This window comes from Symphalangus syndactylus, chromosome 2, assembly GCF_028878055.3.
Source record: "Symphalangus syndactylus isolate Jambi chromosome 2, NHGRI_mSymSyn1-v2.1_pri, whole genome shotgun sequence".
Classification (NCBI taxonomy): Eukaryota; Metazoa; Chordata; class Mammalia; order Primates; family Hylobatidae; genus Symphalangus; species Symphalangus syndactylus.
Window position 1 is genome coordinate 129,913,323 of NC_072424.2, and position 17,143 is coordinate 129,930,465.

General features: G+C 42.7%; 1 protein-coding gene across 10 annotated transcripts in view; it reads right to left on the reverse strand.

Annotated features, from left to right (window-relative positions):
- SYNE1 (spectrin repeat containing nuclear envelope protein 1) overlaps nucleotides 1–17,143 on the reverse strand; it is a 528,347-nt gene that overhangs the window by 62,834 nt on the left and 448,370 nt on the right. For all 10 annotated transcript variants that reach the window (XM_063632191.1, XM_063632173.1, XM_055267440.2 and 7 more), the window contains one exon: nucleotides 12,935–13,090. In XM_063632191.1, coding sequence (XP_063488261.1) covers nucleotides 12,935–13,090 — 156 coding nt within the window. The remainder of the gene's footprint in view (nucleotides 1–12,934; nucleotides 13,091–17,143) is intronic.

Sequence of the window (17,143 nt, forward strand, 5' to 3'; positions counted from 1 at the left end):
CATCACTGACTAACTGCATGACCAGGACAAGGTCCCTCATTTTCTCTACGACTTACTCCTTTCATTTGGAAATTATTCTTATGTTTGCTCCAAAAATTCATTAAATAAATGTTTATTGTCTGTAGTAAACAAGTGTCTCTATGTGCCCAGCACTGTCCTATCAATATGGTAATATTATACAAACAAGAAAGTCATTTAAGGAATTGACTGATATGGCCAGGCGCGCTGGCTTAACGCCTGTTATCCCAGCACTTTGGGAGACTGAAGCAGGTGGATCACCCGAGGTCAGGAGTTTGAGACCAGCCTGGCCAACATGGTGAAACCACATCACTATTAAAAAATACAAAATTAGCAGGGCATGGTGGCAGGTGCCTGTAATCCCAGCTACTCGGAAGGCTGAGGCAGGAGAACTGCTTGAACCCAGGAGGCGCAGGTTGCAGTGAGCCAAGATCGTACCACTGCACTCCAGCCTCGGCAACAAGGGTGAAACTCTGTCTCAAAAAAAAAAAAAAAAAAGAAAAAAGAAATTGACTGATATATACTAAAGACCTGACAACAGCAGGCCATTACTATGCTGTTGCTACCAGTACTATTATACATGACTATAGGGCATCGCTTAAGTTTTAATTTTTTTTTCCTCCCTCGACAGCACTCATGTATTCAATATCTCCACTAAGCAGCTGGATTATACATATAGATAGATAGATGGATAGATAGATGATAGATAGATAGATAGATAGATAGATAGATAGATAGATAGATGATAGAATACATAAAATATATATTATATCCCTAGTGTTTATTACACACCATGAAAATGTTGCTTTCATTTTCTTACCACGGAGCTATACCTTAAAAAAGACACAGTGAGGCTACAAGCAGTAGGTACAAACCCAGGCCAAACGTTTTTCAAAAGATAAGGGCGATGGCATCTTCCTTCTGGTTTGTACATCTAGTATTTAGTCTATATACTAAGTACACATTACCATCTCTTTCTTTGGATTCAGATGAACCCTCAAATTATTTATCAGCTTAAGCCTATTTATGTTTTTGCAAGGGCACAAATACATTGCATTGCCAACAGCTGAGAAGCACCAGTTAAAACCTTCAGACTGTGCAGCAGCTCAACAGGAAATACATCCTTTTCTAGTGGAAATATTTTTACCATGATGTTTTGACAAAACAACGAGCAATTACGATGATGACATATACTTATATTTCAGCTAGAATTACACACAAATCTACAAACCAAAACAGGAATAAAAACAAGTATAAGCTCTGGCTGTACACAGGCACAACAAAACATTTGGGGTGTCTACTTGAAAACAGATACTTTAATATGTTAACTCTGCCCTGCAATGTTTACTCACGGCCTCTCTTTCTCATTCTCATCGCCAGACCCAGGTACTCCAGACTCCTCAACAACTGCTTCGGTCAGAATAGGAACAGACTACTTGCTCCTTGGTAGGGATAATGTTACGTTGAACTCAAGTTTTGACTTTTACAATGAGACACAGGCGCAAGCTCATTTCCTTTTGTGGTTTCATACTTGATAGAAATTCACCAGAAACGACTAACTCAAAAATGAGAAGCTAATCTATATCCCCCTTAGAGTTACATCCTGGCACCTTGATCAAACCCATGACTAAACTCTCATTGGTTTAAATATTATTTTTCAGACTGAAGTATTAATAATATAAGTACGCTTTAGCTTCAAGCATTAAGGCACTTCAACATAGAAAGTTTCTAAAAACACTATGTATTCTGTTTGCTGTTTCTTTTTAACGTCTTAGTCTACTCACAGGTGCAAGTTATTAATCTATTTACAGCATATCGCATGATCAACGTCAGCTTTTGAAATATATTTTCAGATGGCTGTCTAGATATATCTAAGTCTGGAGAACAATTTTACAACATATGAATGACTAATTTAGCAATTAATAATAACAGTAATTCCATGGCATTTTTATACAGCAGTTTTCCTAAATCAAAAAGTATTGCATAACCATAATCTTCTTGATCTTCAAAATATTCAAAATCTTGTCATTATTTTACACTAAGAGAAATGTAAGTATGAAGAAATAGAATAAATGCCCTAACATCTTAATTATAAACAATACATCATGAACACTTAGCTACTCTAGACACTGAAGATACAAAGAAACGGTCTTTGCATGTCAAAGTCCTCATATTCTTGGAATGAGGTCACAAACATTAAAAAGAATAATAATACAATGCCACATGATGGCACAGCCAAAAGAGAAATGAGAGTTCAGAGGACCAAGAACATATTGAGGGCTGAGAATTTCATAAATGACGTCGCAGGGGTTGTGCGATGTAAAAGAAAACAGGTTAGAAAATTAGAAGGGAAGCCCGGGCGCAGTGGCTCACGCCTGTCATCTCAGCACTTTGGGAGGCTGAGGCGGGCAGATCACCTGAGGTCGGGAGTTTGAGACCAGCCTGACCAACATGGAGAAACCCTGTCTCTACTAAAAATACAAAATTAGCAGGGTGTGGTGGCACATGCCTGTAATCTCAGTTACTTGGGAGGCTGAGACAGGAGAATCGCTTGAATCCGGGAGGCAGTTTGCGGTGAGCCAAGATCACACCATTGCACTCCATCCTGGACAACAAGAGCAAAGCTCCATCTCAAAAAAAAAAACCAAAAACAAAAAAAGGAAACAAACAAAAAAAAGAAGAAGAAGAAAATTAGAAGGGAAGAAACTGTTAGGTAACATGGGCGCAGTAAGATGGCGCTGGTTCTGGGTTCTTCACCCCCGGTTCCCGGTTCTCCACCCCGCGAGCCTGCCAAGAGAAGGCCAATCAGGGAAGAACGCCTCCTGCCTTTTACTCAAACCCCACCCCTAAGCCAATCACCAATGCCCACGTAGCCCCACTGAGTATAAAAATCCAGCACCTAAGCAGCTCGCCCCCTCTTCCTTCCTTCTCCTCCTCCGTGTGGTGTCACCTTGGTGCCTCCAATAAAATCTCTTGACTGCGACCAGCGTGTCTTTGGTTTGAGCCTGATCAGGTCCGACTCTTTGAGTCGGTCCGACTCTTTCATTGGTGCCATGACTCGGATCCGGACTCCCCACTTCCTCTCAGTGGGACCCCGATCCTTTTCGGGCTCAGTCCAGACCCTGGCCGGTCCTCGCCCATTTTCCTGTTTGCCGAGCTCTTTGCCCACCACTGGCCTCATCTCGGTAAGTTTTCCCCTCCCGGGCCTACCTCTCGGGCAAATCGCCAGACCCTAGCCGCTCCTGTTATGAACACATTTTGCCCAACGCCCCTACGGCAGTGGTAGGCCCCTATCATTCACTTCCGCCTTGGCCTGCAGAGAACAGAGTTTTCTCCCTCTCCTCCTCATGTCTCCGGCCTGGGTCCCTTCCCCTTCTCGCTCTGAAAATCCTGGTACCAGGTGGCCCATGGTCCTCGGCCTTTACCAGCATCTCAGTCCTTTCGTTTTGGTGACGACCAACCTGAAAGTTCTGACTCACGACATGGTAATCGGCTACTAGGGGACGCCCTACCTATCCCTTTGCCATACACTTCCTCTCATAATGGGAAGCTCTGCGTCTCTGCCAGCCGACTCTCCTTTACAATGTCTGACTGCCGATCTCAAACCAAAATGCCTACATGCCCCTTAGATAACCAAAATAAATGGCCCACTTATGGGTCTCTGGATATTGTGAGCAAACAGGAAAATGGGGAGAGATCCCCTATGTTCACGGCCTCCCGTGTAAACCTCAACATCTTATCGCTGCCCTCAAACTGCCAACCTCTCCCTCTGATCCTGACTTTGACCCCGCTGATGAACCTCCGCCATATCACCACCCTCAGCCCCACTCTCCGGCCGCCCCCGGCCAGCGGCGGCCCCGCCCCTTACCACTTCCCCCGATCTCTCTCTTCCTTCCCCTTCCTCCGCAACCCCTCCAGCTCCCTCCCCTCCACCGCTCAGCCCTCCCACCACTCGTTCTAGATCACACCTTCCCGTCCTCACCCCTCTTAGAGAAGCTGCAGGGGCAGAAGGCATTGTTCGTGTCCATGTTCCCTTCTCAATAGCTAACTTATCCCAAATTAAGAAACGCTTAGGCTCTTACACTTCTAACTCCGCCTCTTATATCAAAAAATTTCAATATCTCCTCCAAGCCTATAGCCTCACTTTCCATAATATCTATATAATTCTAACACCCTCCTTCCCGAGGAGCGCAGGCGACTCTGAGAGCAAGCCCACACTTATGCAGATGAAGTCCACCAAACAACCCTAGCCTTACCCTTAGGCGCACAGGCAGTGCCAGAACAGGAGCCTCGCTGGGATTATAATACAGACAATGGAATCGCCTCTCGAGACCATTTTGCCACCTGCCTTGTAGCCGGATTATGTAAGGCGGCCCAAAAGGCTGTTAATTTTAAAAAACTACAAAACAAACATGAAAACCCGTCCACCTTTCTGGACCGCCTTACAAAGGCTCTCCAACAATATACCAACATAGACCCTGAGGCCCCCGACGGCAGACAACTTCTCATGTCCCACTTTTTGCACAAAGTTTTCCTGACATTAGAGCTAAACTAAAAAACTGGACAGGGGCCCTTTCACCCCACAGACTGAGATCCTGGCAATGGCATTCAAAGTTTATCACAATCGGGATGAGAAGGCCAGGAGACAAAAGTGCCAAATGCTGGCACAAGCGCTCCAAGCCTCTCCCCAGTCGACCCCAGGCCGCAAATCAACATCTGTCAATCCACAACGGCAGCCCCCGGGCCCTGTTTTAAATGTGGTAAAGAAGGACATTGGGTTTGAGAATGTCCAAATTCCAGGCCCCCAGTCGGCCCTGCCCAAAGTGCCACCAGCCTGGTCACTGGGCTGTGGACTGTCCCGGTCCCCGAAGGGGGGCCGAGCCAGCCCTCAGCCCAACTCCAGACCTTCTAGGAATAGCCATTGAGGACTGAAGGGGCCTTGGGACTCCTCCCCCGACACATGTCATCACTTCACAGGAGCCCAGGGTCTCTGTAACAGTGGATGGGCGTCCCGTTACCTTTCTCCTTAATACCGGAGCCACATTCTCGGTTTTGCAGGAGTTTTAGGGTCCCATCTCCTTCTTTGGACCTCCTATAGTCAGGGTTGGAGGCCAAACCATACGCCCCAAGGCCACTCCTCCTTTGTCCTGCTCCTTCTCAGGCCACATTTTTCCCACCGGTTTCATACCTCAATGTCCCCTTCCCCTACTGGGAAGAGACATTCTCTCTAAATTTAAAGCTTCTATCACTTTCCACCCAATTGCCATCCCTAACTTCACATCCCTCATGGCCCTATTAGCAAGCTCCACAGACCTCACCTCCGCTCCTACTCCGCCTCCACTCCTACCACACATCAATCCTTCCATCTGGGATATCACTACCCCTTCTACCCCCGTACAAATATTTCTCAGCCACAATACCCCCTTCCCACCTCCAGCCTAAAAGGACTACAACCAATAATCTCAGACCTTTTGAGGAAGAAGTTCCTCAGGCCAACCCATTCCCCGTTTAACACTCCCATTCTAGCCATCAAAAAACCCAATGGCAAGTTCCGTCTCGTCCAAGACCTTAGACTCATTAATGAGGCCGTCAGGCCCATCCATCCTCTAGTTCCCAACCCCTATACTCTTATCCTCCATCCCACCTAATGCCACCCATTTCTCTGTAGTAGGTCTCAAAGATGCCTTTTGTACCATTCCCCTCTCCCCTCAATCACAAAACCTCTTTGCTTTCACTTAGACTGACCCAGATACTCAACAATCCCATCAGTTAACATGGACAGTACTCCCTCAAGGATTTCGAGACAGTCCCCATATCTTTGGCCAAACCCTCGCCTCCGACCTAAAACTATTCCGTCTTCCTCAGTCCACCCTTTTACGGTATGTAGATGATCTTCTCCTGTGCAGCCCATCCTTAGCCATCTCCCAAACCGACACTGTTTCCCTCCTCAACTTCCTCGCAGACAAAGGGTACCGGGTGTCTCCTCTTAAAGTTCAACTCTCATCTACATAGGTCACCTACCTAGGAGTCAAAGGCGATCACTTGGGCTTTATCCGGAGCCTCCCCACCACCAAAACCAAACAAGAAGTTCTTTCATTCCTAAGACTAGCGGGTTCCCCGACTACTCTTTATGAGCCAAACCACTCTATGATCTGTCCCGAGGAGCCCCGTCCGAACCCCTGGACGCCACCATCCGACAACCCTTCCAAGCACTCCAACAAGCCTTACTAAAGGCCCCAGCCCTAAACTTGCCCAATCTCCAAAGGCCTTTCATTATGTATAAAAGCCATATACTTTCCCTTCTAGTCTCATTCCTACAGGACCCCACACTTTGCTTTCAACCATGTGCTCCCCTCCTGCCACCCTCCTCCCAATCAATCCTCACCCTCCCCCAACACAATTGTATTGAAATCCTGGAATCCCTTCTATCTTGTCCAATACAGAAGGGCCCTTAGACAACCCTGACCATATGTGGTTCTCAGATGGGAGCTCTTTTTCCTTACAAAGACAGCGCCTTGCAGGATACGCCATAGTCTCCCTCACTCAAATCATAGAAGCAAAACCTCTGCCGCCCAATACTACTAATCAACAAGCAGAACTCATTGCAGCCACCCGAGCTTTCAAGTTGGCAGCGGACACCTCACTCACACTTTCCAAATATGTTTTCCATATCATCCTCTCTCATTCGGCTATCTGGAAGGAAAGAGGACTACTTACCACAAGAGGAACCTCCATCACTAACGCAACTCTCATCACCCACCTCCTTCAGGCTTCCTTACTTCCCACTAAAATCGGGATTGCCCATTGCAAGTCCCACCAAATTAACTCCTCTCCAATAACACAAGGTAACAACAAAGCAGACCCAGAGGCCAAACAAGCAGCACTCTCAACTCTACCTCCCACCATAATGCTCGTCACTAATGAGCCACCAGACCCCCTACAGCCCACACAATTAACACCTACACAACCACCTGACCCATCAAACACGCCCTCTTTACATATCTTCACTCCATTTTCCATACCGGCCCTCAGGCCCTAAAGGCATTCCTCAGTTCTTTCTTCACTTTAAGCTTCTCTGACTTACAATTTCTAAAACAGCTCACGTCCACCTGCACCATCTGCCAACGAACCAACCCACAAACCCCCTTAAGACCAGGACCCTTCCCGACTCACCAGGCTAGGGGACACACTCCAGGGAGCGATTAGCAACGCGACTTTACTCACATGCCCTCTGTAAAAAGGTTTAAATACCTTCTAGTCATAGTCGACACCTTTTCCGGGTGGGTTGAGGCCTTCCCAACGACTAACAAGAGAGCAGGTACAGTTGCTTCAATCCTCCTATCCGAAATCATCCCACGGTTCGGAATTCCCTCCTCTCTCCAAACTGACAATAGCCCCGAGTTCACATCCCAAATCTCACAAAACATTGCAACTGCTCTCAACATTCCCTGGCACTTCCACATCCCCTACCATCCGCAATCCTCTAGCAAAGTTGAGCGAACAAACCGCACCCTTAAGGAAACTCTAACCAAACTTACCCTAGAACTACACGAAGATTGGGTAAAACTATTATCCACTGCCCTGTTTAAACTTCGGGTCCTCCCAAAAAACCTACCCTGTTGTCTCCCTTTAAAATCATGTACGGCAACATTCTTTTCCCCTTAAACCTGGGGAGTGGGTGTTCTACTCCTTACCAAACTCTACAAAATCTATACCCCTAACCCCAAAGTGGAAAGGCCCCCTCCAAATTATACTCTGCACTCCCACAGCCACCAAATACACCTGCACACCAATACCTGACAATCCCTTCAAACTCCACATCTCAAAAACGCCTTCACTTCCTCCCATCTCAGAAGACTAACTATCCACCCACATGCATCTTCCACATTCTCTTCTCTGGCTTCCCATCTTCTGCATCACTTCACTGTCATCCACCAATAAACCTTCCTCCCAGCCATACTATCTCTTCACCGTCAAAGAATCATATAACCTAAACAGATGGACACGCACCAACTTTATCAGCCACACTCGGTGCTCCATTAATGCTTCCACAGTTAATCTTCCCCTCCCCAAACTTTCCACGATAGAAAATGGGTGAGACCCCCTCTTCCACATGTTTCATTTTGCCGTCTGCTTTCCACACCAACAAACCAACACAGCCTGCAAAACCGAATGGCCCCAAAATTATAGTTGTCCGTGGTCAAGCTGTGTCATGCAGTGGATTTCCCAAAAAACTAGCACACACACCCCCTTTTATATTACACCACCAAACAAAATGCTATTCACATCACCAACCCCACAGACCCCATCTGAGGCCAATCTGTTACAGGAGGCATATACCCCAGTAACGCTTGGTCATACCCCACACAAACCATAACCATCTCTCGATCCCTCAAGACTGACTCACAACAAGGCTTCTCTCAAATTATTAAACACATTGCCCAAGGAGAGACCGAGCTACAATCACAACTAGACTCACAAACAAATCAAACCCCTCTACGTTCCTCTTGGCTATTCTTCTTAAACCAAGGATTACACCTATTAAATGCCTCCAAAGTCCCCACTTCCGATTGTTTCCTATACGCCAACCTCAACAAGCCCCCTCTTGCCGCCGTTCCCTTAGCTGAGCCCATACCCACCAATAAGTCATCTACCCCCTCAAATAGTTTTACAATTTCTGATGTTCCTCTCCTTCCAAACTCCAGTTTCCCCATTTGCTACAACACCAGCAGCTACCACGAGGCTTTTAACACCACCTTTTGCAAACTCCTCCTTACCCGGCCCCTGTATACCAACTACATTAGTCAACTCACCTTACTCTCCTTTGCCGAAAGCTTACAAGCCTACCAATTCAATCACCCAAGATCTAACTCTCTCCAAACTAGCCGTAATCTTCCTTCCCATCATGCTCGGAATCTCCCTAACAACCTCCTTCCTAGGAACAGGACTCGGCGCCACCTCTCTAGGATATAGTGTTTCCCAACTCCCAGATTTCCAGATGCAAATGCAAGATGCCATCGAGGAAACAGCACAATCCTTAGCTGCCCTCCAACACCAAATCACATCTCTAGCTGGTGTAACACTACAAAATTGGTGCGCTATTGACTTACTCACGGCCGAAAAAGGAGGTACTTGTATCTTCTTACAAGAAAATTGCTGTTACTACATTAATGAGTCTCAAGTAGTTAAAACCAACATAAAAAACCTCAACCAAATCAAACGAAAACAAATGGATGTAAGGTCCCAGGCCTCCTTATGGGAAGCCCTAAAGACCCCCCTCATAGCCTGGCTTCTCCCCTTTTAGGCCCAGTAATGGGTATCCTTGCCTTTTGTGCACTCCTGCCTTGCCTCATCAAATTCATGAAAAAACAAATTAATTCTATATCTAACCAAACATTTAACCAGCTTCTCCTCAGAAATTATCAACTCCTGGTGACCTGCGAAGACACAGCGGAATCCAGGGACAGTCTCATGCCCTGTTAACTGTCAGCACACCAAACAACCGGTACCAGTCCTCCAGATGCTGTCCAGCCCGCGTTGTACACCCCATTGCTCACCAAAAGTAGGTTTACCAGGTGCTAAACATAGCTGTCCTTTTCTTAGACATAACTAATGTTTTCCCTCTTTATTTTCTTCTTAAAGGCCCTACAAAATGACTACAACTCCACTACCTACAGCCTACCGCTTTTGCCAGTTCTTAAACCGCCTTTGCACACACAGCTGGCTCATCACCAACCTCTCCTTATCTCTCAACTGGCTTACGTCATTAGAAGACCTATACCTACAAGGAACATTCATGGACTTATACTGTTACTGTGCCCCGTATATAACTTCAACAGCCCTCCTGTACCCCTTCCTCACGACGCCCCCACTCAGCAGGAAGCAGCCAGACAGATCACAGCGCCCCCTTCCCCGACATTAAAAAAACAAACAAACAAAAAAGGGAGGAATGTTAGGTAACATGGGCACGGTAAGATGGCGCTGGTTCTGGGTTCTTCACCCCCGGTTCCCGGTTCTCCACCCCACGAGCCCGCCAAGAGAAGGCCAATCAGGGAACAACACTTCCTGCCTTTTACTCAAACCCCACCCCTAAGCCAATCACCGATGCCCACGTAGCCCCACTGAGTATAAAAACCCAGCACCTAAGCAGCTCGCCCTGTCTTCCTTCCTTCTCCTCCTCCGTGTGGTGTCGCCTTGGTGCCTCCAATAAAATCTCTTGACCGTGACCAGTGTGTCTTTGGTTTGAGCCCGATCGGGTCCAACTCTTTGAGTCGGTCCGACTCTTTCAGAAACAGTGTCAGCAGGAAGAGTGGCATAATCCAGGTCTTTGGGGAGGGAAGTTCATGGCAGGTTTGAAGCAAACAGGATCCAATCTCTAAAATACTATCTCTCTGAAGGCTTCACAGGCATCATTTAGCTAAAGCAATAGATCTGGTCTAATCCAATTCATTCAACATGCTAAAAAATATTAAGAGAGCAGGTAGTGCTAGACTTTTCCTAAAACTAAGAAAAACAGATGAATGGGCTCACAAAGGTAACTGAAGGTTGCTGTGATAATTTCCCACAATTTTTACCCACAAAATATCTTTCATTTTGATACATCATGATAAAGTCTTTACATTGCAAAATTGTAGGATGATTTACTGTATAATAAGGTATTGCTTTCAGTTTGAAGAATTCAGAAATCAATCAAGTGTTGTGATTAGCATTACTACCCTCTATGAGTAACTCCATGTAAATTCCTGATTGTGTTCACTGAGAAAATGAAGCTTTGTGAAAGTAGCTAAATTCATTTTGAACTCAAATCATTAACATGTTGGTGAAAGCCATCTCTTATATGTGTCCCTCTTTTTAAAAAGTATATATTCATAGGAAACTGCTCATACATCTACCATGTGTGCTCCAGAGTTTTCTGTTGGCCCACAGACTGAGAAAAACATGGGTTTTCACCTAAATATACAGTGACAAATTTTCCTGAAAACACACTTCTTGTTGATATCACATAAATCAAGAGGCTCTGAGCCTCTTAAACTCTGTTTAATGGTTCCTGAAGTATGAGGATAAGCATCCCTAAAGTCAGAGAAAGTGTGGAGGATGGGAGACAAAAGAGATCCCAGGGCAGCACAATTGGCGAGGACATAAGAGTAGGGACGTAAGAGCCCCCCTCTCAACAGCCCCTTCCTCAGTCTTCCCACACCAGCTTTTTCCAGCCAGGTCCTCTGCTCCAGCTGCCACCTTGTCAGCGTGTTCATTTGCTTCCTCCCATCAATCAGTCTCCTCCACTCCCCTTCTCGAAACTCAATTCAAAATGTATCAATCTCAAGAAACATTTCCTTTATTCCTTGCCATCCACACTAGCCTTAGCTTACTTACATCTTTATACAGTTTGTGTGTGTGTGTGTGATGGAGTTTCCCTCTTGTTGCCCAGGCTGGAGTGCAATGGCGTGATCTCGGCTCACTGCAACCTCCAGCTCCTGGGTTCAAGCGATTCTCCTGCCTCAGCCTCCCATGTAGCTAGGATTACAGGCGCCCACCACCATGTGCGGCTAATTTTTGTATTTTTAGTAGAGATGAGATTTCACCATGTTGGCCAGGCTGGTCTCGAACTCCTGACCTCAGGTGATCCACCCACCTCGGCCTCCCAAAGTGCTGGGATTACAGTCATGAGCCACCACACCTGGGTCCTTTATACAGTTTTATACATTGTTTTTACCTGTTTATGCCTGGTTTTCTTCTTAACTGTACACATTCTCCTAGACTGATTTTAGTCTCAGATCAAGTTTAAACTTGATGACAGGGACATTTATTACAGTTTTGTTAACATCACAATAATTAAGATGACTGATCCATTTAACAGAGATGTATCACAGCCTATTATGTGCCAGGCAGGGCCCTCAGGGTATAGAAGAAACAAAGACAGGCCCCTGCTTCCTGGAGAACATAACCTCAAGGCATTTGGGTCTGTTCTTCATTATGAGCCTTTGAATCTGTTTCTCCTCTTTGCCTAGGATGTCTTCTCACTGCGTTTCCACCAATCTTTCCCTTTCATTTCCAACTCAAAGTCAATCTGGGATCTTTTTTAAGATGTTGTGCACATAGAAGGTATTTAATAAATGAATAAAGTATGACTAAAAATAAATGAATATAAATTACCAGGAAACAACTACAGTAAATTAAAAGTGATAATAAATATTCCCTGCACAAAACCAGCTCCACAGTATTAGCTAATATTGCAAATACAACAGTACTTTTCACGTTTCAAGTATATCTACCCAGTAAAATCACACCTTTGAACCATAACATTGTGCTTTCTCTTAAAAATATTATGCCAGCGGCCAGGTGCAGTGGCTCACACCTGTAATCCCAGTACTTTGGGAGGGCGAGGCGGGTGGATCATAAAGTCAGGAGATCGAGACCATCCTGGCTAACATGGTGAAACCCCCTCCCTACTAAAAATACAAAAAATTAGCTGGGCGTGGTGGCAGGCACCTGTAGTCCCAGCTACTCGGGAGGCTGAGGCAGGAGAATGGCGTGAACCCGGGAGACAGAGCTTGCAGTGAGCCGAGATTGCGCCACTGCACTCCAGCCTGGGTGACAGAGCGAGACTCCGTTCCAAAAAAAAAAAAAAAAAAAAAAAATATATATATATATATATATATATATATATATATATATATATATATATAATGCCAGCCAGCGAAAGTGAAAGAAAAAGAATCTAGTTTAGGTTTTTCTGAAATGTGGTAAAATATAAATGTATTGATCTGAAATGTTCTGGTAGTAACCACAGTGTTCTTCCTTTGTCCGTACTAAGAATTATGGGCCAGGTCCACATGTGGGTTAACCCATCGGATGTTCAAATTCATCTCCCAATTTTCCATCATCAAGATAATTCCATTTTTAGAACTTATCTTACCTGGTGGCATAGTTCTTCCCACTGCCTTTGTAGAAGCTCTATGCGTTCATTAAGAATGGAGATATCATCAGCACTGATATAGGCAGAAAGGGTGTCCTTCAGCAGGGTCAACTGGGTCAAGTCATCTGTCCAGCTCCCAACTGCATTTTCTAATTCCTAAATAAAAAAAACAAACTTGAATACCCATGGACATCTCCTGACAATGATTTCTGAAGTGTTTTTGAATCCCCTCTTGATAGAATTTCCTTTGTATAGCCCTCAATTTAAATATCTAACTTGGGATCTAGAGGCATATCATGACAATATTACAGATTTGGTTCCAGACTGCTGAAATAAAGTATATATCAAAATAAAGTGAGTCACAAATTTTTCGGTTTCCCAGTGCATATAAAAGTTATGTTTACACTATGCTATTGTGTATAAAATGTGCAATAGCATATGTCTAAAAAAACCAATGTACATACCTTAATTTAAAAATACTTTATTGCTAAAAAATGCTAATGATCATCTGAGGCCTCAGCAAGTCATAATCTTCTTGCTGGTGGAAGGTCTTGGCTCAATGTGAAAGGCCGTTGACTGATCCAGTGGTGATTGATGAAGGCTAGGGTGGCTCTGGCAATTTCTTAAAATAAGACAATGAAGTTTAAGCAGAATTGATGACTCTTCCTTTTACAAAACGTTTCCTTGTAGCATGTGATGCTGTTTGAGAGCATTATACTCACAGAACTTTTTTCAAAATTTGAGTCATCCTCTCAAACCCTACTGCTACTTTATCAACTAAGTTTATGTAATACTTGAAATCCTTTGTTGTCATTTCAACAATAGCCACAGAATTTTTACCAGAAGTAGATACCATTTCAAGAAGCCACTTTCTTGTTGATGGCCATACCACCCTAAACGTGCCCAATCTTGTCTGATCTCAGAAGAAACCACTTTTTTTATTGATCCATAAGAAGCAACTCCTTATCCATTCAAGTTTTATCATGAGATTGCAGAAACTCAATCACATCTTCAGGCTCCATTTCCAATTCTAGTTCTCTTGCTGTTTCCACCTCATCTGGAGTTACTCCCTCCACCACTGAAGTCTTGAACCCCCTCAAAGTCATCCACGACAGCTGGAATCAACTTCTTCCAAACTCCTGTTAATGTTGACATTTTGACCTCCTCCCATGAATCACAAATGTTGCTTTTGTGAAAATAAAATTTATTTTTAATTTTTGAAGGTACATAGTAGGTGTACATATATATGGGGTATATGATATATTTTAATAGATGATAGCAAGGTAAATACGGTATTCATCACCTGAAGCATTTATCCTCTGTGTTACAAACAATCCAATTATACCCTTTTGTTTATTTAAAAATGTATGATTAAACTCTTACTGACTATATTCACCTTGTTGTTCTATCAAATACTAGATCTTATTCTTTCTATTTTTTGTAACCATTAACCATCCTCATCACCCCTGCAGCCCCCATGTACCCTCCCAAGCTCTGGTAACCATCTTTCTACTCTCTATCTCCATGAGTTCAGCTGTTTTAATTTTTAACTCCCACACATAAGTGAAAACATGTTGAATGACAGTGGTGAAAGTGGACATCCTTGTTGTGTTCCAGATCTTAGAGGAAAGGCTTTCAGTTTTTCCTTATTCAGTATGATGCTAGCTGTGGATCTGCCATACATGGCTTTTATTATGTTGAGCTATGTTTCTTCTATGCTCAGTTTTTTGAGGGTTTTTATCAGGAAAGGTTGAATTTTATCAAATGCTTTTCAGCATCAATAGAAATGATCATATAACTTTTGTCTTTCATTCTGTTGATCTGATGTACACATTGACTGATTTGAGAATGTTCAACCATCATTACATCCCTGGGATAAATTCCACTTGGTCATGATGAATCATCTTTTTAGTGCACAGTTAAATTCAGTTTGCTAGTATTTTAATGAATATTTTTACGTAAATGTTCATCAGAGATATTGTTCTATAATTTTCCTTTTTTTTTTTTGATGTGTCTTTGTCTGGTTTTGTTATCAGGGTAATAGTAGCCTTGTAGAATGAGTTTGGAAGTATTAAAAATAAACATAAGACCCAATGATCTGTTGCCTACAAGAAACACACCTCATCTGTAAAGACACACATAGACTGAAAATAAAGGGATGGAAAACGACATTCTATGCAAATGAAAAGCAAAAAGGGCAAGAATAGCTATACTTATGTCAGACAAAATAAGTTTCAAGACAAAAATTATAAAAAGACACAAAGAAGGTCATTATATGATGAAAAAGCGGTTAATTCAGCCAGAGGATATAACAGAAGTTATAACATTTATAAATATATATACATCCAACACTGCACCACCCAGATAAATATATAATATATATTTATTTTTCAGAATAGATTGAGTAGGATTGGTATTAGTTCTTCTTTAAATGTTTGGTAAAATTCAGTAGTGAAGCCATCAGGTCCTGGGCTTCTTTTTATTATGGCTTCAATCTTGTTACTTGTTATTGTTCTGCTTTTGGATTTCTTCATGGTTCAATCTTGGCAGGTTGTATGTCTCTAGGAAATCATCCATTTCTTCTAGGTTTCCCAATTTATTGGAATATAGTTGCTCATAATAGCCGCTAAAGATCCTTTAAATTTCTGTGGTATTGGTTGTAATGTCTCCTTTTTCATTTAGATCTTCTCTCTTTTTCTTAGTCTGGCTAATGGTTTGTCAATTTGTTTATCTTTTCAAAAAATAAACTTCATTTTATTGATCTTTTGTATTGTTTTCTTCATTTCCATTTCATTTATTTGTGCTTTAAGCTCTATTATTTCTTCTACTAACTTTGAGTTTGGTTTGCTCTTGCTTTTCTAATTCTTTAAGATGCATTGTTAGGTTATTTATTTGAAGTTTTTCTTCTTTTTTGATGTAGGTGCTTGTATCTATAAACTTTCATCTTAGTACTGCTTTCACTGTATTACGTAGGTTTTGGTATGTTGTGTTTCCATTATCATTTCTTTCAAGAAATTTTTCTGTTTCCTTTTTAACCTCTTCATTGACTCACTGGTCATTCAGAAACATATTGTTTAATTTCTATGTGTTTGTATAGTTTCCAAAATTCCTTTTGCTGTTGATTTCTAGTTTTATTCCATTATGATCAGAGAAGATACTTGATATAATTTCATTTTTGTTTGAATGTTTTAAGACTTGTTTTGTGGCCTAACATATAGTCTATCCTTGAGAATGATCCATGTGCTGGGGAGAAGAATGTGTATTTTATAGCTGTTGGATGAATGTTCTGCAAATATCTATTAGGTCCATTTGGTCTGTAGTGCAGATTAACTCCAGTGGTTTTTTGTTTATTTTCTGTCTGGATGATCTGTCCAATGCTAAAAGTGGGGTGTTGAAGACTGCAGCTATTATTGTATTTGGGTCTAATGTCTCTCTTTAGCTCCAATAATATTTGCTTTATATACCTGGATACATGAGCATGACAGATAACCAAGGAAAAAAATTAAATGTATATTATTATTATTTGAGACAGAGTCTCAGTCTGTCACCCAGGCTGGAGTGCAGTGGTGTGATCTTGGCTCGCTGCAACATCCACCTCCTGGGTTCAAGTGATTCTCCCACTGCAGCCTTCCAAGTAGCTGGAACTACAGGAGCACACCATCATGTCCGACTAATTTTTTTGTTTTTTTAGTAGGGATGGGGTTTCGCCATGTTGACCAGGCTGTTCTCAAACATATAAATATATATTATATATTTACCTGGGTGGTCCAGTGTTGGATGTATACATATTTACAAATGTTATAACTTCTGTTATATCCTCTGGCTGAATTAACCCCTTTTTCATCATATAATGACCTTCTTTGTGTCTTTTTATAGTTTTTGTCTTGAAATCTATTTTGTCTGATATAAGTATAGCTATTCCTGCCCTTTTTGCTTTCCATTTGCATAGAATATCATTTTCCATCCCTTTATTTTCAGTCTATCTGTGTCTTTACAGATGAAGTGTGTTTCTTGTAGGCAACAGATCATTGGGTCTTATGTTTTTTTTTAATCCATTCAGTCACTCAATGTCTTTTGAGTTTAGTTCTTTTATATTAAATGTTGTTATTGATAAGTAAGGACTTAGTAATGCCATTTTATTATTTGTTTTTTACTGGTTGTTTATATGGTCTTCTCCCCCTTCCTTCCTTCCTGTCTTCCATTCAGTGA